The 22611-nt window shown below is 43.6% G+C and overlaps 1 protein-coding gene and 1 long non-coding RNA gene across 2 annotated transcripts in view; one reads left to right on the plus strand and one right to left on the minus strand.

Moving 5' to 3' along the window:
- The window catches only part of LOC121197098, a 95336-nt gene that overhangs the window by 15264 nt on the left and 57461 nt on the right, over positions 1 to 22611 (minus strand). Inside the window, exons 3-4 of the long non-coding RNA XR_005896221.1 lie at positions 16301 to 16378; positions 14381 to 14461 (exon numbers count right to left, since the gene is read on the minus strand). This is a non-coding gene — a long non-coding RNA (uncharacterized LOC121197098). The remainder of the gene's footprint in view (positions 1 to 14380; positions 14462 to 16300; positions 16379 to 22611) is intronic.
- zfp36l1a (zinc finger protein 36, C3H type-like 1a) lies at positions 7670 to 12389 on the plus strand. The gene is made up of 2 exons (XM_041060500.1): positions 7670 to 7855; positions 9142 to 12389. Exons 1-2 carry the CDS (start codon positions 7805 to 7807, stop codon positions 10207 to 10209), a joined length of 1119 nt encoding a protein of 372 aa, XP_040916434.1. The 5' UTR covers positions 7670 to 7804; the 3' UTR covers positions 10210 to 12389.

The following is a 22611-nucleotide window of genomic DNA, read 5'->3' on the forward strand; positions in this document are numbered from 1 at the left end:
TCCACACAGCTGCACTTTCTTTCACTGCCAGGGGAGAAGACAGGAGAAGAGGGAGTGGAGAAAGAGAGGCGGAGTGGGGAACAGTTGGGGGCAGTTGGACTGGACTAGCCTCAAAGACCCAGAGGGTTGTTTTCTTTGCAAAAAAAAAAAAGAAGCAGCTTAGACTCATCTTGGACATCAAACTCTATTTTGGGCTGTGCCGTGTTTGGACTGTGGGCAATCACACAAAATCCCTCACAGTTGTTTTCTTTGAGTGATTGGGAACGTTTTTGCAAAATTACAATCAAAGAGGTAAGGTGGTGATGTATTCTGGCCCCTTTGAGAATATAAAATGCTGTTTGAGCCCTTGTCTATATTCCTCTGAGGAACTCCTTCTGCCATAGGCTCCTTGATCTTTATCCACATAGCTGGAGTTTTGCTCATTTCCTCATCACTTTCCATTACAGAGAGGACGGATTTACTTCACGAGCTTATGTGACTCTCTGGGAGTCACGGCAGGTCACAGAGAAGAAAAGAGCAGACGTTACAAGGACTTTTCATCTCAGGAGGGTAGGCAAAGGTGCAGTTTAACAGATGAATAATCTTTTGCTGAAGCTCAAATACCTGCAGCTCTCAAGATAGCCATATATTAAAGAGCACAGACTTCACCACTACATCCACCTACAGTAGGCTCACTACTCCTTGTCTCCTAAGAAACCTTAAACTACAGTGGCCCAGAGGGCTCAAGAAGAAAGAACTGAACTGAAGAAAACAGTGCAAATTGAAAAAAACATAAGAAAATGAAGAGAACATCTTCACCAAATTAATAACACATCAATTGATTAATATTTTTTTTTATCCCCAAGAGAAACTGGCTTGCAGTTTGCACACAAAATTGAGCATACGCAGTGAAAACAGTCCAAGACACAGTCCACACATGGCAGAAACCCAATACAGACCCAGACAGTCCACTGTATATGGCGTCATACCACACAGAGAGAAACAAAACAATACAGCACTTAGCAGTACGCAATACTACACAGCACTGGTCTGCTGTGCTTATACAAGTGCAAGAATCTGATGTAAGAAACTGATGGTAGCATAAGTGCAACATAAGAAAATGCAACTGCAGATACATAAAATAATACAACTAAATACAGAAAGACTAGCAAATATATATATGTACTACAAATATAGAAAACATGACCAAATGCAGAGACACTCTACAAATACAGAAAACACAACCAAACACTGAGGACACACTGAAAAACAAACACCATGAACAAATACTGAAAACATAACCAAAAACGGAAACATGATGTAAATACAGAAAACCCAACCAGTGCATTTCTGTGTTTGGTTGTGGTGTGTGCTGCATATGCATTGCCAGATTGGTGAACGTGTTTCTCAACTTGTTTTTTTTAAATGCTCAGCATGGGTTTTCCAGTTTGCTCGTGTTATTCTATTTGCAAATTCGTTAGCTGCAGTCTGTTGAACTTTCAGCGCATCCGTAATACTGAAAGCACTAACCAGAAGTTTACAACCAACATGGAAAAAAAAAAAAAAAAAAACATCTCAAACCAGAGAACCCAGCTGACAAGTCCTGCTGTGCTGTATTCATCAAGTAGTCTGCAGATGATTATAATTTGTAGAATTCAAACAGCAATAAAGACAGGCACCAAAAAGATTCAAATTAGAGCTGCAGTAACAATAAAAGCACAGTTTTTCACAATAAATCCTCACACGCCTACAGCATGAAGGATTTTGACATCACCATTTGCCCTGGGTCAACTGAGGACGGCTCACAAACAACTGATCCTTTTCTCACATCTCGACATCATTTAATCAAAACCACGCGCCCATCAATTCACACATCATCAAAAGCTAATCTATTTTACGATAAGCAAGCTGTTGTCAAACACAAAATGCACCCATGTATCTCCTCAACAGCATCTGGAGGGATATCAATGGAGAGAAGACACGTCCAATTCAATAAATGTGCGGGGATGAAGTGTGAGAAAAGTGGGCAGGGTCACACGGGCGGTTGGCTTTGTGTATTGTCCAGAGCCGGACACATGGACTATGTAATTCTAGTCCAGGAGTGACCACACAGAGCCGGTTGTGAGGTCTGGGAGTGGTGGAGAATGGAGACAGATGGGACAGGGGCAGGATTTTTTTTGGACAGAGAATGCTTTCCACTGTTCCTACGTTGTACAAAGCCCATTGATTTTTTTTTTTTTCCTGTGTTGAGTGAGGAGCTGAGGAATATCTCGTTTCAGCGTCCGCCGCATGGTCATGACACCTGGACCAGGGTCAGGTCTGTCCGGACCCCAGTGGCGGCACAAAGAGCCCAGGGGGAACTGGACACAACAAGCACCAGATTCCTCTGTGCGTCCCTAACCCTTTCTCCACTGAGTGTGTCTGCACGTCCATGTCATCTGCCATCCCTGAGTGTGCAGCATTGTGTATCATACAGCTGCGATCATCGGCTCATTTTCCAGAGCTTGATGGCTTTGACCTGAGCTTCTTCCCCTGCGACCCCTAATGTGTGAGTGGAAAACCAAACTCTCCCTTCCCATTAGCCCTCTGGATAGACAGAAAGATTCTTCCTCAGGAAATGCGGGTCAGGAAGTCAGAAGAGGAAGCTGGCCTTTCCTTCTAAATACAACTCTCCTCCAGAGACCGGTGTGTCAGCAGAGAATTGGACTGTAAATCTCCTTTAAGCGCCGACCCCTCACCCTCTCGTTTTGTTGCTATTTTTGTGACCTTGCGTTTTACCAAAACATCATTATTCCTCTATTTTGCTGCTAACTGGCACTGACGGGGCCAAAGACTCCCATTTCCAAGATGGTGTTTGTTTTGAACTCTGCTCGTGTAATGCTGTGACGTGTCAGAGCTATCCGAGCGAGCCAAGGCTCGCATTGATGCCACATCCCACCCAGTGTGAGATGAAGGGCAGTGGAAGTGAGTGGATGGGCATGTTGGACCGATTCATGGGAACAACATCAGCAAGAGCAGTTGGCGGTTCACCACTAACAATGCTGTGGCTACTCTTATGGACAATTAATCGCTGCTAGTTCTTATTTTCCTCCCTCCCTGCCTCTCTCTCCCTCACTAACTCTCTTCCTCTGAGGCTAGTTTCACCCTGCACGATGACCACAGTCCTCTCATATGAATTTGGCTGACATACCATGAGACATGAAAGGAGGCAATCACAGTGTCCTGGCTGTCAAAGCTTGTACAGACAAGAACCGGATCACACAAACTGGGACATGGGGAAGAGAATGTATACAGAATGAAAACCCGTGCGGTGTTGCAGCGAACGCGGGCTGACGCATGACAGCACATTCAAGAAATCAAACCCTGTTTAGCTTGAACTTGGCAATCCCTGACTGCTGATTGCTCAACAATCAGCGGGCTGATTAGCTGTCCTGGCAGCGTTTCGAAAGATGTGCTCACATGTTTGGTACAGATGGGAAGTTAGAGGAGTATTAAGTAATCTATGGCTTTTTATAGGCGTTGAAACATCACTGACACTTTTTGGTCATGTGTCACGCTTGAAGCCGAAGCACTGTTTTAAGTATTGGACATTATTTGAGTAATATGGTGCACTGTTTAAACAAGATTAAACTACCAATACATTCAGTGGTTAAAATGAGCTCCATATTAAAAATTGTTGCTGATAATATTGTGTGTTTTTACTTTTTACACGTTTACACTGTGGTGATGCCACTTGCACATAAGTACAGGATTTCTCCACCACTGCACACTTGTCCGTTATTGACATAAATAATTCAGTCTTACTTTCACCGCGAGATACAAAGTAAAACAGAAATTCTCGTGAAGCTGTGCTGTTCCACTCACAGTTGCTCATAATACCCTTCAGTGTTAAGGAATTGAAAATGCAAGTGTGTGTGTGTGTGTGGGGGGGGGGGGGGGGGGGATTGTTCTACCAAAACAGATACTGCAGCTGGAAAGTTTACTTTATAGGAAATCATAAAGGCCAGTATGTGCCAAACAGCTAAGTCCCTAGATTTCATCAACAACCAACAACAACATAATATGTACGAAGCAGCAGTAAAAATACTACTTATTTCTGCTTTAAGATGTCGTTAATGAGTCTGTGGTTGCCCTGAGTGGGATGTGGTGCAGCACAGCTTGAGATTACAGCACTGCTAGTGTGAGCATTTGTGTTTCATAGCTGATAAGTCTCTTTGCTTCATATAAGGCCAGTAAGTTAGTGTGTCAGTGTAAAGGCTGATTACACAATATACAGGCTTGTGCTGAGTCCTAATTCACCTCAAAGCCACACAAGGAAACAGTTGTGTTTGACTGCGCTGACCTGCTTGTGTAATCTTTTATTTCAAATTCTAAGTCAAGGTGTAGCCGCTCTGATAATCTAAATTTATGCTTTAGGCAAACACAGGGACACTTTAAATACTTTACAAAGAGAGGGGAGTAAATAGGAAAAGCTGCAACGTGAGGACAGAGAACAGGAAGAACTCTACCCTCTGTTGGCTTTAGTGGGGAACTGCAGTAGGCTGTTGCTTTCAGTCACCACAGCCAATTTGTTGTTTCTCCATGACTTCTTGCATCTCCAGTTCAGATAGATAAAAAAATTTAACATCCTGTCATCCCACTAAAACATTATCAGTGACCTCAAGCCTCATTCCCATCCTCCCTCCTGAGGAGAGGTCATCAGAGACGACAGGGCAGGCGGCAGAAATCAAACCATCCAACAAAGGCTGAGGAGAGACTGACTGCAGCTCCTACAGAGACTGATAGGCCCTACAAGCCAAAGGAGGAGCACAAATCCTCGGAAACAAACTCTCCTGAGAGAAAAGTCATCTCTGTCAACAGCCAGCGGAAAATCCTGCCTGAGGAGCTCAGATTTAGTTTGTTCCTTTTGTGATTTTTGCTGTGGAAGTCAGTGGAATGACTGGATGGGAAAACCTCATAAATACTCCACCTGCACTTTTATAATATGTGATAGGATATACGAGATAAAAGAATTGATTAATCAATCTAATATTTTCAATATGTCAAACATTCTTTAGTAGTGAGAAAAGTTGTCTTTAATTGAATATAATCTTTAGTTGCAGGCCTAATGGTCGGAGTCCAGCCTACAGCCTAAAATCCCCACCAAATCCCATTTTGGGGACTTGGTCTCAACTTTTCTTGCAAGAAAAAAGTTTGTGTGACGTGTATTAAAGGAAAAACATAGTACATAACTGCTAAGTCTAACCTAAATATGTCAAAAGTGAGAAACATTGCAAATGTTTTAACTTATATGTGAAGTAAAGTTACTGAATACTTGTTTTAAGTCCATTCTACACTTTAACACAAATTAATTTTGTCACCATAAGACTGGAGAGGTTTGGCATGGAGGCCAGTAAATGCATTTTAGCCAACATAGCTTCTTAGCAAAACTAAATGTTAAAGAGTAAAAAGTCAAGGGGCGTGTTCAAACTTCTGCAGGGCACTGTGTCAAAGTTATGTCAGTTATGGGGGTTTACTGTCTGTATCTTTAAAACAGGAACGCATCTGACATTTTCCCCAGAGAGCGCAGCCTGTTTTTTTCTTTCTTTATATTTTCACTTTGGCAGGAAACAGGTGCCTCCTCCTAAACCTGGAAGGATAACAGAGTCGCACAATATCAAGCAGGCACGATACATCTGAGAGTATTAAAGTAAACAACTGCGGTGTATGAGGCTTCTTGAGGCCAAGGTCCAGCTAAGAAGACATTTCCATCAGAGTCAGTGGCTTGTTGTTGAGTTCAGAACCCCGCTGACCTTGTAGAGTATTTGCTTTAAAATTTCCAACTTCAACATCACAGCCCCCTGTGCATTTACTGTACTTAAATAAACTCTGGTTCTGATTCAATTTAATGTCTGACATGTTACCACATCTTTAGGTCAAGAGATTTTTTTTGTATTGCCAAAAAATAGAGAAAAATGTTGTGATTCCCACTTCTACTTCCCTGCTATAGTTATTCCTCAGAGGGAAACAATCGATCTGATCCATTTAATCAATCAGTGACAGGGCCTTTGAACCGCAGACGTGATTTCCAGCAAGTCTGTCATCCCACCCTGTCGTCTGTGAAAACACTCCAGGGGGAGATTACTCCACACAGCCGTGGCTCGTAAAACTCTTTTTATGTTAAAACACACACCCTCGCTCGTCACTGACTGGGTCCAGAATAACTCCATGTTTGCATATCTACTTTTCTTAATGCATGGGGATGACTGAGAGTCACAACTTTGTTTGAGATGGAGAGAAGTTTAGCTGTATCCAGGCCTTGCATCTGGTCTTTTCTACCTCAACTGAATTCAACATTTCAGCGCAAAAAAAAAAACAACTCCCCCTGCCTCCTCGGCGGCTGTTTGCAGTGAGACAAAGCTCTCCACCCCCTGTGTGGCTCCTGTATAGGCAAAGAAGAGGAAGGGGAAAGGGAATGTTTTTGCCTCTCTCTCCCCCCACCCCTCTTCCCTCACCTCCCTGGGGCAGCGCTGTGTAGTAATAAACGTCCCCCATAAATCTCCCCCTCACGCCATCAACCCCTCCTCCAACTCCAAGCCTTTTTTTTTTGTTAACAGCTTCTTTTCTTCTCCCCCCAGCCCTGCCTTTCTTTTCCCTCTCCTCTATACTATTGCAACCCAACCCTGACATTGACTCTGCACATGGCCGATGGCTGCTCTGTCATGGATTTAGAGAGGGAGAGGAGGGGGGGGGGGGAGAAGATGGACCACAATAGATTTGTATAGGTTTCACTCTGCGCAGCCGGGCTCTTTTATACGTGGGTGCAAGTGTCACAGTGACTGGCTGTGGTTAAATTCGGTGAGATCACTTGTGTATCAGGTTATCGCCTGCCTGGTGGAATGACACATACATGCATGCACATATTCAGCTGAGGAGAGAGGAGCTTTATACCCGCTGGTAAGGAAGAGGAGATGAACTGTGATGGAAACAGTTAGAGGAGAGAGTGAAAGAAGAATGTGGCGGGGGAAACAACTGTGGTCGGGAAAGAGTTAACAGCCCTGGCTGCCTGAATTCACCGGAAAGTCCCACAAGTGACGTTACAGTCCAGCAATTAAGAGTAAATTAATTACAGAGTAGTGGATGGTAGCTGAAACCCTGAGGATACTGCAGCGCCTCCCAGTAAACAACTGTTTAAGCCTCAGATTTCCATTAGAAAAAAAAAGGAGGAAATAAAGTTGTAGCTTACTCTTCACTACTAGGGTTTAAAATCTACTGATAGTAACTCGGTTTTATTTATAGTTTTACACTATTTACTTTTACATTAATCTAAAGACACAATTCCTCTAACAAAGTTCATAAACAGAACATGCACACTCTCACACACTGTAACAAGTCACTTTTTTTTTTATGTGTAATCCAAAGTCTGTACTCTCCTGATAAACTAATAAACTAAGTACAGAGATAAAAGACTAAAACTAACTTAGTTTCACTGTACGTTTCTCAGAAATAAAAAGCATACAACTGTTTAGTATTCTTACTGCGTGTAGCTGTGTAGTAATCTCAAACAAACTGTCAAACCAATGCAAGTTTGTCCAGCAGAGGAGGACGAAAAAAAAAAAAAAAAAAAAAGTTAACTGAAAGTTAACGCCCAGCGCTTGAGGCTCCTCCTGCAAAGGATTATAAGGCAAATGTCGGCGCTGGTGCAGGGCAGAGGGGGAGTTCTGCAGGGTCAAAAATACACAGGAGCTGCAAATCAAAAAAACTCAGCAGACCTGCGCAACTTTCTAACAAGCAGTTTTTTTTTTTTCCCTTTTACAACTTTGACTTGATTCCGGTCGCTGCAAAGATGACCACAGCCGTGGTGTCGCCTTTCTTCGACTTCGAAGTAATGAACAAGGTAGCTTGGAAACTTTGTTTTTGTTTCTCTCTCGTCTTACCCAGAAATGTGAACTCTTGTTAGCCTGTTAGCAGCCGCGAGTTAGCCGCTGTGGAGGAATGATGGGCTGCATGCATCATGCCCGCGGCCCTCTGCCGTGACTCCTGTGCGGAGGCTTGTTTTGTTTTTGCTGTGTTGAGCTTGTTTCTTTGAGTCCACTGTTTGTTGATTGTTTTTTTTTTTTTTTTATCCCCGCCTGTTATTTCCTCCCTAAGCGTGGTCACAGGTTGTTGTTTTTTTTATTTGTGTTAAACTGGCGTCTCAAAGGTGAGCCGAAGCCTGGCGGTAACACTGACTGAACATTTGTTGCACTGGTAAACTTTCGCGTTTTCATATTCAGCCTGTTGCCACATCAGCTAAGTTAACATTTATGGTTTCGCTTACCGGGTACGGTGCACGGTGGAGGGCGGGGGGTGGGGGGGCGCGGACAGGCGGCCGTTTTACGTTGGCTCCGGTCTGAACTCGTGTCATCTTTCTTTAAATGGGAGCAGTTAGTTTTTTGCGCCACTTTTAATGCCCCTCACAAAGCGGCCACATGCTCGCTAATCATTGACCAGGTCCGTTTGGCTTTAACCTACTCTTGCTCCTATAAAACTGTTTATGTAATTGGCCGTGTTTAACGTTAAGAACATGTTGGAAATTGGTGTTAAAGTCGTAGCGACTCTGCGGCTAAAGTTAACGTAACGCTAACGCACCGTTTTGCATACATTTTCAACTTTTCAGTGTCAGGTTTCCCTTTAAGAAAACTTTTTTTTTTTTGCCGCTGCGGTTGTTTTGTGATTTGAATTCCCTGCTTGCTTTAATACTCATGTAAATCAGCGACTAACCGGGTCGACTCCTCTAGTTTGGATGTGTATTGAGAAGCGGATCGGCTGCGCCTTGTCATTCAGCAGGATGCTCGGCCACTTTCATTATCTTTCAAATGATGCGGCCTCTTTGTGGCCACTAGCAGCCCACTGGCCTCTCATGTGCTGCTGCTCCATTTACTAAACAGGCACACATTCCTAACCAGGGCAACTTGCCAAACCAGCTGCTGTTCTATAGGCCTGTATCCGCTCATGTTGTCAGAGCCAAAAAGAACACAGTCATGCAAGAGGAGGCTGTGGATCCCCCCCCCCCCCCCCCCCTCTCTCTAGCCCACCAGCTCTTTTTTTTTTTTAAAATTCAGGACCACGCTCACTGTCAGTGCTGGAGCATCTGTTGTTGAATGGTTGTTCTAATAGTGTGTTTTCTTTGTGTCTTTGCAGAACAACAAACTGCTCAGCTACAACAACAACCTGGGTGCCCCTCATCCCATGTCTGTCCCTTGCACTGGCACCAATGTGCCCCTCTCCAGCCCCACCGGAGCCCTGCTGGACAGGAAGGCGGTGGGATCTCCCTCGGTGGGAAGCGTGTACCAGCGGCGGCACTCTGTCAGCAGCACAAAGTTCAGCCAGAACCAGTTTCTGAACAGCCTGAAGGCAGCGGACCACTCCTCACTCATCTCAGGGGTTGGCAATGCCAGCAACAACAAGGAGAACCGCCTGCGAGACCGCTCCTTCTCTGAGACAGGTGAGAGGCTCATCAACAAGTGCCTGGGCCCTGCCAGTCCCACCAGCGGCAGCAGCCAAGTGAACTCCAGCCGATACAAGACGGAGCTTTGCAGGCCCTTTGAGGAGAACGGTTCCTGCAAGTACGGCGACAAATGCCAGTTTGCTCACGGAATCCATGAACTGCGCAGCCTGAGCCGCCATCCCAAATACAAAACTGAGCTGTGCCGCACCTTCCACACCATTGGTTTCTGTCCATACGGGCCTCGCTGCCATTTCATCCACAATGCTGAGGAGCGCCGTGGACCTCCCCAGCAGTCCTCCTCTCTAAACTCTTCCAACAAGATAGAGAGGCCTCGGCTGCAGCACAGCTACAGCTTCGCAGGCTTCTCCAGCTCAGCTGGGCTGAGAGACAGCCCCACCTCGGTCACCCCTCCACCCATGTTCTTCCCTGATGAAGTCTCCGACTGGCCCAGCAGTAACCCCTTCACCTACTCCAGCCAGGAGCTGGCCAACCTGTTTGGGCCCAGCCTCAGTGCCGGTCCTGTAGGCACAGAGCCCAACACCCCTGCACCTCCCTCTCCAACAAGCACACCTTTTTATTTCAGACCCATGTTGGAGTCCCCTCAGATGTTCGAGTCTCCATCCAGCCCTCCTGACTCACTGTCAGACCAAGAGGGCTACCAGAGCAGCTCTGGAGGCAGCCTGAGTGGCTCTGAGTCCCCCACGCTGGACACCACCCGCCGCCTTCCCATCTTCAGCCGCCTCTCCATCTCTGACGACTAAACTGCACGCGCCCACCAATGACTTTAAGTTTGATGACACAAAGAGAACACGGCACTCCCCTCTACCTCTGCCCCTTTCCTAAGCCTCCCTGTCTTCCCTTACACAACACACCGTGTTTGTTCCTTGTTAGCATTATAAGGATGTAGTCAATTAAGGGAACCCAAATGATCATTTCACCCCTGTTAATCTGCGCCGCAAGTTTTAAAAAGTACCCTGCCATGTGTCATAGTGCCAAAAAAGGAGAGGAAATTGAACAATGAAAATCACAAGAACAAGAATTGACTGTATTGCCAGGTGCCACTTGTTTTTTTTTTTTCTTTCTTTCTTCTTCATTTGTTCTTGAATGTGTAGCAGCACAAGTGGCCTTGGAAAGGGGAGTGCATTGCACTAGCCCCCAGCCCCCCTCCCTCTCCCCTCCCTGACGATACCACTTCCCCCGAGCTAGCTAGAGGGTGCTCACTAACGTAACTGTAGATCTACCGCAGCCGTTTTTACAGACTGAGTTAAGACAAAAGGAAAAAAAAAGAAATAACAGACCCTGAAAAGATATGAATAGTTTTTAAAAAAAAGAAAAAAGTGCCTGGGGCGGTTTCTGCATGTGTTTAGGGTGAATGGACTACTGTTTGTTTTTGGTTCTTTCTCATTTGCCCCCCCCCCTCCTCCTCCCCTCTGTCACGGTTCTTCTCAAGCCCTGTCTTATGTAATTGTGGACTGGGTGAGTCTGCAGGAAGGACTTTGAACTGGAAGTTGGTTATGTTTCCCCCACCCCCCTCTGAGTTTTCTCCTCCTGTTGCTGGTCACTGGCTTTTTTTTTTCTTTTTGGGAAGGAAGTCTTGATATCAAACTGATCATTAAAACCTGTAAGACTTTGTCCCGCTTCTCAACCCTGCCTCCCTCCCTTCATCCTCGCCGATCTGGGGAATTCCACAATTCCCATGGTGCAGTTGTACATCCTGCGACTTGACAAGATCGGATCTCCAAGCTATTTTACTTTACTTCTCTCCCACTTTAAAGCCTGCTCCTAGGAGCACTCTCTGTACTCATTACATCCCTTTTGCTTTCTTTATTTGATAATTATTTTTTATTAATGTTATTATTACGGTTATTATTATTTGAAAAAACTTTCCAGACAGAAGGTTTTCTTGTCACTGCTTATTTAACTTATCAGAACATATTTATTGGTGATCATATGCATTTTTTGTTAATTTTGTTTTGTATTTATCTGGATAATGAACAATAGAATATATTTTCTTTTATGTTAAATTATGATCTTCCATATTAATCTAAAGATTGTGAAGACGTTTTTGTCAGTTTTCCTTTTTTCACAGTTTAATATATTGTACTTCAATGACTTTTGTTCTGCAACTACACTTTGTTAAAATGAAACTTAATTTAAAGCAAAAAAAAATGCAAAAAAAGATGTTTTGCGTTTTGATTATTTATTGTACTTTTTTTTCTTTACTCCCTTTTATTGGACTGCAATTCCATTTAAACTAGATTTGCTTGTATTCATTCCTGATGTCTTCCCCCTCCACGCCTTACAATAATCTGACAGTAACAGTAGCTAACTGTTATTACATTGATTCAACTCGTCTGTTTTTGTCTCAGATCTTGTCCCGACTTTAAAGAGAAGTATTCTCACAGTACTTGGGTTGATGGTAGAAGTAAAAGGGGTGCTGAAAAACCTCTCTCATCACTGGTTTAGGTGAGTCTCCAAGTTAGAAGACAGATTATGTTGAAAAGTCTTCTCTCAGTAAGATTAACAACCGGTCTGTTTATTACAAGCAATAGCTGTGACCAAATGGGTTGAGGAAAGTTTATTTAGTTTTCTTTTAATTTGATTGGATGCTTGATGCACTTGCTTGGCCCCCCCTCTCGACCATTGGAAGTGCCTCATTGAATACATTCCAGGTAGCTAAGGCTTCTCAAGCCTTTTATATTTGATAATGGAGGACAATGAATTTTTTAAGTCACTTGTTCTGTGTTGCCTTCACGTGTTTGGAAGAGGTGAACAGATTTTGACACAAAGAAAGTAAAACTGTTGAATGTATTTTTTCAGCCATGTTTTTTTTCACTACAGTAATTTCTGTGAGTTTATATGAAAACCTGTTTTTTTTTTCTCTTTTGTAAGTATTGATTGCAGTTAAGTCAATAAACCCCATATTTTTGGAAAACTTAAATGGTGTTTTTGAATTGTGTACAAGGGTTGTTATGGGAAATCAGGCTGATTTAGATGCCCCAACACCTGAAGCAGTTACAGTTGCATTTACAGCACACATTCATGACGAACGATGCTGCAGAATCTGTGAAATATTGAGGTTAAAGTCGTCTTTTTTTAAATTTGTGCCATTAAGATTAAGTTTTAAATGCCTGTTTAAAAAAAACATTAAAAACCAAGTAAAATCAAATAAATATGGGAAACACAAGAGGCCTGATGCATGATGTGGAACTAAAGGGTGTTTCACTGTGGTGGAAGTTGATTGGTGAGCTGCACAGAAAGCAGTCAGGGGTATTGACCTGGGGATGATCAAACTCAGACTGAGCAGGTTTAGTTACATAAAGACACAAAGCTCCTGGTTTCAGTAGAAATATTGATCTAGTGTATGTGTACGTGTGTGTGTGTGTGTGTGTTGGGGGGGGCTGTAACACGTTTCCAAGAATGAAAAAAGTGCTGAGGTTATGACCTAATCAGTGATCCTGAGATTGCATGAGAGCTGATCAATAAGTGTGTGAGGACTTTCTTTCTAAGAAAGGTATAAACAGTCGACTGTCACAGATTGTTACGATTACCAAACGATCTAGTACAGTTCCCCCTGTGGTCTATTTTATGTATTTTCACATAGAAAGTAAATGGAGATAACAATCTTTTTTTTTTACCGTTAATACAAGCAGAGTGGTATTTGATTTCAGTAACAATATACTGTAGCTTCCCCCTCATACTCTCCACTCAACATCCACACTGCTTCTGCTTTGCCTTGCTCTCTGGACACTTCCGTCTTTCCATGTTTATATTCTCTCAGATTGCAAAAAGGAGCCAGAACAGGAACTCCCTTCCCTCCATACAATGGAGGGTGCTGACCCGTCACAGCTGACCCGTGGAGGCCCCCTTGTTGCTTTATTCCAGGGAACCTGGGCCTGGTAGATTCTTGTCTTGTTCCTTTGCTCCCACCACCCACCCTCCAGCCCCATCTCTGAACAAGCTGCCTGCCTGCCTGCTGAGGGTCTGACTTTATTTCAGGGTCCAGGGTAACTTCAAGTAACTCTCTGCATACCAATAAGCTACAGGGAAACAACCTAATATATCACTTTTCTCAATATTCACAGGTGGTTATGACTAGTTTTGGGATGATGACTCACTGCCTCGTATTGTTTCATTCTGTGTCACACATTCTTTAAAAGCAGCAAAAGTTAAAAGTCCCACAACGTGTGGGACCACAAACTACACCCAGGGACTGTTCTGAAAAATCACTGCATAATAATAATAATGCGGATGACATACAGTAATTACAAATTCAGGGAGCCACCGCATGTACAAAAGCAAAAAAGCCATCAGTGTTATGGTTCATGATTTATCAGAGCAAAGAGCAGGGATGGATGTTCTGTGTGGGATCCCAGAGACCACAGGCCCCTTTTCATAGCTGAGAGAAACAAACTTAACACTGTTTTATTAGCTTTAAACTTTAACAGATTATTATGAGAATTGCTTATAAGCATGATGTTACTTGGTTTGTGAAACACGGTTAAATACAATGGGCTGTTATATTCTGTATAAAGTCATGGTAAGTCTGTTAGGATAACATCATGTATATTTCTTTGTCTGTGAATGACTTTTTAGCGAACAAAAATATAAAAGAACTGTGCCCTTGTGTGGTGTGACATGGCCATTTTCATATTTTGTCACCTTCATCAAATGTGCCAGTGTAGTTTATGGCAGGATGAATGGTTAACACTTTGAAACGTTTCTACATTTTGGGTTTTTGATAAGATGAGAAGAAAAACATATTTAAAGACTTAGGTTTTCATCTCATCTCCTCAAACGAAACCAGGTGAGTACGACTCACGCGCACCTTCATTTCTTGCTGCAGCTTTTCAGAAGAGCTTAAGCTGCATGCAGTGTGAGGGACATGAAAAAGAACTGTTTCCTGTTTGTGTGGTGTGTGAATACAGGCACCTTGAGATGAAGTACCAGGAAGTGGGTTTCTGAACCTCCAGCAGCAGGTCTGAGGTTTGCAGAGGGAGGGGGTCACCTGCTCTTTGATATGTGGCGACAAAGAGAAAAAGAAAAAGAAAAAACTTCCATTACTTCATCACATTTTAGAGCGGGTTACTTTCCAATATGGAAATAGTGCAGTGACACAGATCAAGCTTGTGGTTCAATCATTGCTTCCTGCACAACAGGATAAAGCAAGTGTGTAGTTTTACTCTCAGTCTTCATTCTCAGTCAATCTTCATTCACCTTTAACCTGCAGGGTTGAGCAAGAGAATGTGGCGGTGTGTACACTTTGTAAGTGTGTTATCAGAGGCAGGTTTACCTCTTTGTTTGAGAAAGAGGAGAGCAAATAGTGCTGGATGTGCTAACTGTGCTATTTTCCTTATCTGCACTCACAGCTGAGAGCAGGGTGGCTGCAGAGCTGCGTGCATGCATGTGTCTGCATCCCTGCAGAGTGACAGGTGATGTGGGCGGGATAATTAATCACCAAATAAGGGCTGAGGTCAACAATGAATGATCGGGTTAGGTTAGAGGGTATTCAGAGGCTGCTTTGTCTGTAGCAGCACGACTAACCTTCTTCAGACACACATACCAGAGCACAGAAAGCTGCATTAGAAACATCCACTCGGGTAAAAACTGCACTTTTAACATCAGTGGAGGGATTAGATGTTGCTCTGAGGAGGGAAAAGCACTGACCCAAGGTGAGATTATAATCTCACATGGAATAAATGTGCATGGTGCTCAAGATTAAAGGAGTAGTTCAACGATTTTTTGTGAAGATTTGTACCACTCTCATGTCTCTTATGAAGCTACAGACACCACGTGGTTAGTTAGTTTCCTTTGCCCAGGGCCAGGCTAGGGCTGTGTAACTAGTCACATAAAATCACATTTTTGACATTTACCTCCATTTATGGTTTTCTAAATTCCACAAAAAAGCATATAATGACTGAACAGGTATGGGTTCAGTGTCTAAAACATTCCTCAATGAGACGTGTCTGTCACAGTGATCGAACCTTTGACCTTGCTGTTACAGCAGACACTTGTAACCCTGCCACTGCTGCTAAAGGTCGCCTCTTGCTTACGTACAGTGAAAGTACACCTGTGCCTCTTTTATCTACACTCACTTTTAACTCTGCTGCTCTGTGCGCTGATCTGCCTAAGACTTCACAAGTGGGATTGTGGGGAGTTAGAGTCTTGTTTTTTACAAATATTGAAATTCTTAACTTAATTATGGGGATGTGCTTTATAATTTGTGCTAACAAGGGGGCTTCTTATCCCATCTCTAATCCCTTCCTGACTATTATCAGCTTGTAGCGTATACTGTATATTCCACTGTTTGGGAAGTTTATCTTCTGAATACAAAACAGTTCAGGTCACTGTAAAAATGTGGCCTCTGTCATTTACTTATTTTATTTTTTTACCTTCAAAACACAACAGAAACTATGCAATAGAAAAATACTCTATTGCAGCTGGCATAGAGGTAGCTTACTCATTATCAGCAACATCAGTATTGTCCTATTCTCAACCTCTCAGTTTCCCATAAATACAAACTTCTGGGTAATCACACAACTCAGACAATCATCTCATCTGATGATCATGCTTTAGCCGTAACTGCCAAGCTTTACAGTTAGCATTTCGGTAATCACATTGCTCTGATCTCAGTGTATGTAACACTACTTCATGCAGCTCTGCAGTTTTCTTTGCTGCCCGCAGGAAATGGCAGGCTTTATCTTTGTAGGTCTATGGCCATATATGTCACCATGAGTCTGATTGCAGATCAACAAAGACAACAGTCACAACCACTCCCTGATCCTGTGGGTTTAACCCAGGCGCTCCGCAGCCCTATTATCTAGGCGACTGAGGCTATGACACACTGCTTACCGGGTAATGACATTAGCCCTGCCGGGATCCAGTGTCACATGTGCTTTTCTTCCCTCAGGCAAAGTGGCAACCCTTGACCTGTAAAAGAAAGGAAGAGAAAACACATATGTGTTGAGCAGAGGAGCAGAGAGGTGAGGAGGCTTCAGAGGAGAGCACCAGTGATGGCCGTCTGACAGGTTGTGGAAACACACCCTTCCACTCCTTAGTGTGACGGAAAAACAAACACAGAGCCACTAAACTCTCACTGAGCCCCGCACTAATGGACAAGCGATGACGTTTTCCTAATGAGACACACTGGCCCGCTGGAAACGGGAGACAAAGAATGGCCAATGAGAGAACCCGTCCCGAACCTGACACTGTTGTGTTTTAGTTTTTCTGGCCCACTGGGCCGAGCGAGTCCCTCCTTCAGCTCCCCTGAGTGCCGAGCCACTTAGGTCTTCCTGTCTCATGACTCCCACCATCATGGCCTGATGGGAGGAAAGTGGCCTCCATTAGCAGGACCTGCTCAGCATTTTAACTTATGAACAGGATAAATCTGGTTTATAATAAGTTGGTTATTACAAACATGAACCAAGACGTTGGTCTGTTTCCTCCGTATAAGTTTGGCTAACCTGGGGGTTTGTTTAAAACCTGCCTGATTGTCTACCTGCTTCTGTTACATACATTTCCTTTTAGCAATGCTACCATTATCCCAGAGCTTTATGAGTAAAATGCTATTATTACCTGTAGATCTGAAAATATGACTAAATTTGTGTTCATATGCATTTCACAAACGCACAGTGACTAAAACACAAGGTGCATTACTGTACATGACATCTGGAGGAGATACTACGCAGCTTGCAAACTCCTCCCTTATTTCTGTCTGTGCGTGTGATGCACGGTAGTGAATGAGGTTAGCTTTAAGCCACTGAACCATGCTGAAGCTAAAAACAGCACGTTTCCTCGCACATGATTCTCAGTTTTGTTTTGCAGCATCTGTTTCCTCAGCGGCAGCGGTACTGGAAAACAACCTCTTTCTCACTTCTTAAACGTAGTTTTCAGTTTCTCACCAGTTCACTACTGATTTATATGACCTCAGAGCAGACACACACACACACACACACACACACACACACACACACACACACACACACACACACACACACACACACACACACACACTCCTTGTAATAAACAAACTCCTCCACCATTTCCTGCCTACAGATATGTCCTGGACCATGACAGACTTGTATGATTGACTAACCAGCCACTCTGAGTCACTCACGCCTGTCAGAGGACAGACAAAGATGACATCAGTAGTAGTTTTACAGGAAGTCCTTGCTCCATCTTGTATCGAGGCCAAGTCTGCGCTATGCACAGATCATCATCTTGTATCTGTGATCTGACACTCAACCCAGTCACATGATGTTAGCGAAAAAAATGACATTAAAATTAGGAAACGGTGAAAACGTGATAACACATAAGCTACTTCAAGGCTACAAAAGTTTTAATAAATGTGACACTGGCTGCTTGACAAACAAATAGAGAAAAGAGATAGAGAGACACAGAGGAGGACCAGACCTAAGTCACCCTCATGCTAAAATAACCATGGCTGTATCATTTTGTTGTTTGAACTGTAAACAAGCCCTCGATATCTGGCCTTGGGAGGTTAGGGAATAGTTAAAATTGAACTCTGTATGTCTCTCTCTCTTTCTGTGTGTATTTCACAATGATCTGCTGGCTGAGGCTCAGAGAGACGCAGATAAGAACTGACTGTGAGAAACCGCAGATCTCACACCCACTCACTGGGACAGAGCACACTGAAACAACCGGGCGTACACACCAAATGCACACACAGGAACATGCACGTACACACACACATACGAGGAGTACGTGCACCAGAGCTCCGGCTCATGTGTACGTCTGAACACACAAAGCAGCGTCCTCAGGAAAAGCACATTTAACAGTTGACACTGGGTTCCCTCGGGGACGTACGTGGGGCTCTTCATATTTGAGGAATTCAGTTGCAAAAACACAACACAGATTGTTTGGAAGTGACTGCCGCTCAGATTTCTCAAGGCAAGTCTTCCATCGAGATAAGGCCCCGGCCTGAAACATGTCAAGATCGCTCCTGTCCTGCACTCACCCCCGAGGCTCACCTGCTAACCTGCTGCGACATGCACTCTCACAGGTAGGCAGGAAAAAAGGATTAGAGCGTAACTTTGCACAAAAGCCTTGAGTAATGATGGTGTCAGGATATTACTAAATCAACAATCACAAACTCGCTCTACTTTCTATCTAAGAGTTTTTGTAAACTTTGATGTGATAGACAGTTGAGTCAAATTAGGATGATGATTATTAGAGGTGGGCTTTGGCTGGATCCACAGCTGTGGTTTTTTTGCACTTTAAACTTAGATCTGAGTCAGACACAAACCACAAAAACTTTGGACTTGACTGCTCTGAGACTCCATGACAAAACTGTGACATGACTCGAGACTTAAACTGAGAGAAACGTTAGACAACTTTTAAAAGAAAAACTAACGCAGTTTTTCATAAGAAAAGCTGAATTCAAAAGCAGTAAATAACACCCTTGCTTAATTCAGTACACTCAGGGTTTTTGCTTCTACAGCTTTTACTTTTCAACTAGTGAGCTTGTTTATCAAACATTAGACTTCATCTTTGTGCTACTGTTGTGACTGTTGTGCTACTCTTAAAATAGTATAAAAACTCATATAAGTAAAACAAGAAGTAAACACACCATACTTCCAGCTTGTGGTTCCATTTTCTTCTTCTTCATTCTTAGTTATGTTGCCTAATGATGTCTTTCAAGCAAGAAATAGCACAATAACACAATCTTCCTTGTGATTCTGAAAAGCTGAATTCATATGCAATAAAACCCACTGTAGTTCAAATTAATACACTTAGGAGTTTTGTTGCTACAGCCTTACTTGTTCTGGTATAATCGATAACTAGCTTATGGCAGCTAATGTCAGCAGATTTTATTATACAGTACAACTGACATAGTTACTGACTGTGCTTGTTCTGCAGTTACATTACGTTTTAGCATTTTAAAGATAAAAACTTCAATTTTTTTTTTTTTTTGTCGTAAAATGTGCAGAGACATAAAAAATACACTTTCAAAGTTTTCAGGGTCCATGTGCTAGCTGTTTCGTTTCACTTCAAAAAAATGTTTGAGTATTTGTATACCACTTCTTTTTTGTATACTGGTAAAACATAATATTTTTGATTATTTATCTTAAACTAGGGTGTGCATACAAGCATTTATTTAATCAAATGTGATTTGGGGCAACTAGCTAACTTCGGCTATCATAGGAAATGGTTGTTAGCTTGTACGACGTAGTAGCATACTTGATTAATGCATTAATTTCTCCCTCATCCTCTGGCATCTGATCTAACAACAACTCCTGGCTCTTCACTATGGGATTTGGCATTTAAAATGGGATTTGGACTTGCCTTCAAGGATTTGAAACTTAAGACATCTTGCTTCAACAAGACTTGAGAGTTGACTAGGAACAGTCCCAAAACAACATTTCTTGGGTCTGCATCTACCCAAGAAAAAGCCTAAACCACCTACACAATAGCTCTATGCGGGAAACAATAAATTTGTTCTCAAAGGGGAACTCATCTGGCTTTTCCACTCCGAGAATCAGGCATCATTGTTATCGGAGACACGGAATAACAGGCGAGAAGGGGAACATGATGTGTGAGGGCAGGCAAAGGCCCAGAGGAAGGCCGCAGCACAATGCAAGGCAAAGGAGAGCTCTATAAATCACAGCCCTAACTGATTCCCCACCTGTGTCCGCTGTCTTCCCAGAAACACAGAGTCACACAAACAGCTGCCCTGCTCTGGAAAACCATCACGTCCACGATGCTCAGACACAAAGTCACACAGTCAAGGGTTCTGGATATCAAACGCCGGCAATGCGTAGAACAAACTACGCCTTTAAGGGAGAAATTGCTGCTTTGGCATTGGATATCGGTATGACGTTCTACAGTGGCTCACACGCAGCTGTACAAATTAATGCTTTGCACACAAGCGATCAAACGGCACGGCCATTAATTTGATCAGAAGGCTCTTTACAATTTCCAGTTATCAATCTTAAAAGGGTATTGTGGTCTAAGCCAAGCCAAAAGCCTGAAATAAATTAACGTCATCCAAAAACCATCATCATATTAACAGTAAGGCGGTGCCATCCCGATTCATAGTATTTCCCAGTAAAACGTCGTCAGTGTTTCTGGAGGTGACGCAGTGTGTGTGTGTATATATATGTACATGTCTGCTGCATATGTAAACACATCCAAATGTGTATGAGCATACAAACACATATGTGTATGAGCATGTGTGCTGAAGGGGGAGGGTTGTTTACTCGGGCAGCCTCTCAGAGAGTGTTTCCTGGCCGGCTCCCACTTCCTGCCCCTGCGCCTGGAGCAGCAGCCTGTCTAGTCAGCCACCTAGGGCTGACAGGGAGACCACATGCTAAAAGACTTATTGGCCTACTTTAGAAGACCTATGGGAGAGAAGGGGGACTATAGGCCTGCTCTGGGTGGGGCTGGGACTGTTTTGAAGGGAGACTGGGGGGTCTAGGGGGTGTCTGATTTTTTTAATAAAGCACTCAGCCTCCCTCCCCTCTCTCCCTGCTTTTTCTCTGAGTGCTTACAGCTGCAGGGATGGGGAAGGGGGGCATAGCGGAACAGAGCGAACAGGCTCTGCATAGAGAGGGCCCTTCATGAAGTCACATCTGGACCTTTCCCAGAGAGCTCAATGGAGCGGAGAGGCTAATGAAAGTCTTAAGTTATGTAATTGAGCTCTTCCATGTGCACCAGACGGTAATGTTGGCTTGATCCGCAGCACAGGATGTTAGCAAAATCCTATGGACATTTATGTCCCTCACAAAGACATGCAAACTCATTCGGGCTCATGTTGCTACTGTCATGTCTGTAACAGCTCGCTAACACAGAATCTGGATATACTAGAGCTCCAGGCCCATACATGGAATCACTTCAGTGAGAGACTTGGCCTGTGAGGCATAACAAACAGGGTTTGGCATTTACTGCTACTAAAAGGCCTACTTAGGTTGATTGGCCCATGTTGTTTTGCTGTAGTTAGGCTTCCACTGTCCGGCAGCAGTGGAAAATCACTAGAGAATTATGAACATTAAGTACAGCGCATGATTAAATGTGGTGTACAATGATTCTTTTTGAACCTTGTTCAAAGTGTAAACTATTGTAATGTAATTTTGAGCCTTCCAGTTTATGACAAACATATGTCTGCTGGTGTATTGTTATGTTTAGCAGTGACTTGAACAGAGAAGCTGTAAAATAAGCTGCCCGGCTGGTTATGAGTGGGAGAGCGAAAGAAAGACCTGCACTATAGGATTACATGGTGAGAGGTGGAGTGTTGAGTGTTATAAAACACACATTTACAGTATACGTGTAGATGCAAACAAGCAAGCAGCCATGTGTATGTATGCATGCATATGTGTGTGTGTGTGTGTGTGTGTGTATGTGTGTGGGTGTATCCATATGTGTGGGGCAACTGTGGGATGGGTGTAGGTGTAACCACAATCAGATTGAATCGGGTTTCCAGTATCAGCCACAGCTTTGATTTTTCTTCCACGGCCGAGGGGAGAAGAAAGAGAAGCAGCCGAAGCAGAGGAGATGCTCCTGAAATGAACACCTTGGTAAAACCTGCCGCTGTATAAAGTGTCAGTGCTGGGCCTCTCTGTGGCACAGTGCCAACCCCAGACCACTATCACCTCCACCACCATCACCACCACAGCGCTGTGCCTTCCATTAATAAAGGAGAAGAATAACAGTGACGGAGGGGAAGATAGGCCAGGGCTACGATACATTACCTGCCAATTAGATGAAGGGTGGAGGCAATGAGGGGAAATGCAGACCATATGGGAGGCTATGTGAGAGGCCACCTGACCCAAGGGGCCCACAACTCTCACATCAACACTCCTCGCCAGACTGGACCTGTTTGAAGTCTTACATAATGCTCTGAATACCACCCTCTTCTCCTTCTCTCGCCACAGTCTTTCCAAACTACCCCTCACCCCCCGCCCCAAGTCCCCCTCCCCCTCCCTTGCCCTCTGCTTTCCACTCTGAGACCACAACCACAAAGACGGGCCCCAGCCAAGACAAACACAGCCCAGAATCAAATCAATTTTAAAAAGTTATGGTGCAACTATTACAGCTTAACACGCTGTTGACAAGCCGCATGAGACGATCCCCTCATGAGTGTGTGAAGAGTGAAGGCCGTTTCGTCTGTAACATAAGTGATCAGACACACAAGAGACATAACAGAG

This window comes from Toxotes jaculatrix, chromosome 17 (assembly GCF_017976425.1).
Source record: "Toxotes jaculatrix isolate fToxJac2 chromosome 17, fToxJac2.pri, whole genome shotgun sequence".
Classification (NCBI taxonomy): Eukaryota; Metazoa; Chordata; class Actinopteri; family Toxotidae; genus Toxotes; species Toxotes jaculatrix.

Excerpts from the sequence above, each read along its gene's own strand:
- zfp36l1a (XM_041060500.1), top strand. The coding sequence starts at position 7,805 with ATGACCACAGCCGTGGTGTCGCCTTTCTTCGACTTCGAAGTAATGAAC. Across the intron at positions 7,856-9,141 it reads ACTTCGAAGTAATGAACAAG|AACAACAAACTGCTCAGCTA; the intron begins GTAGCTTGGAAA and ends GTGTCTTTGCAG.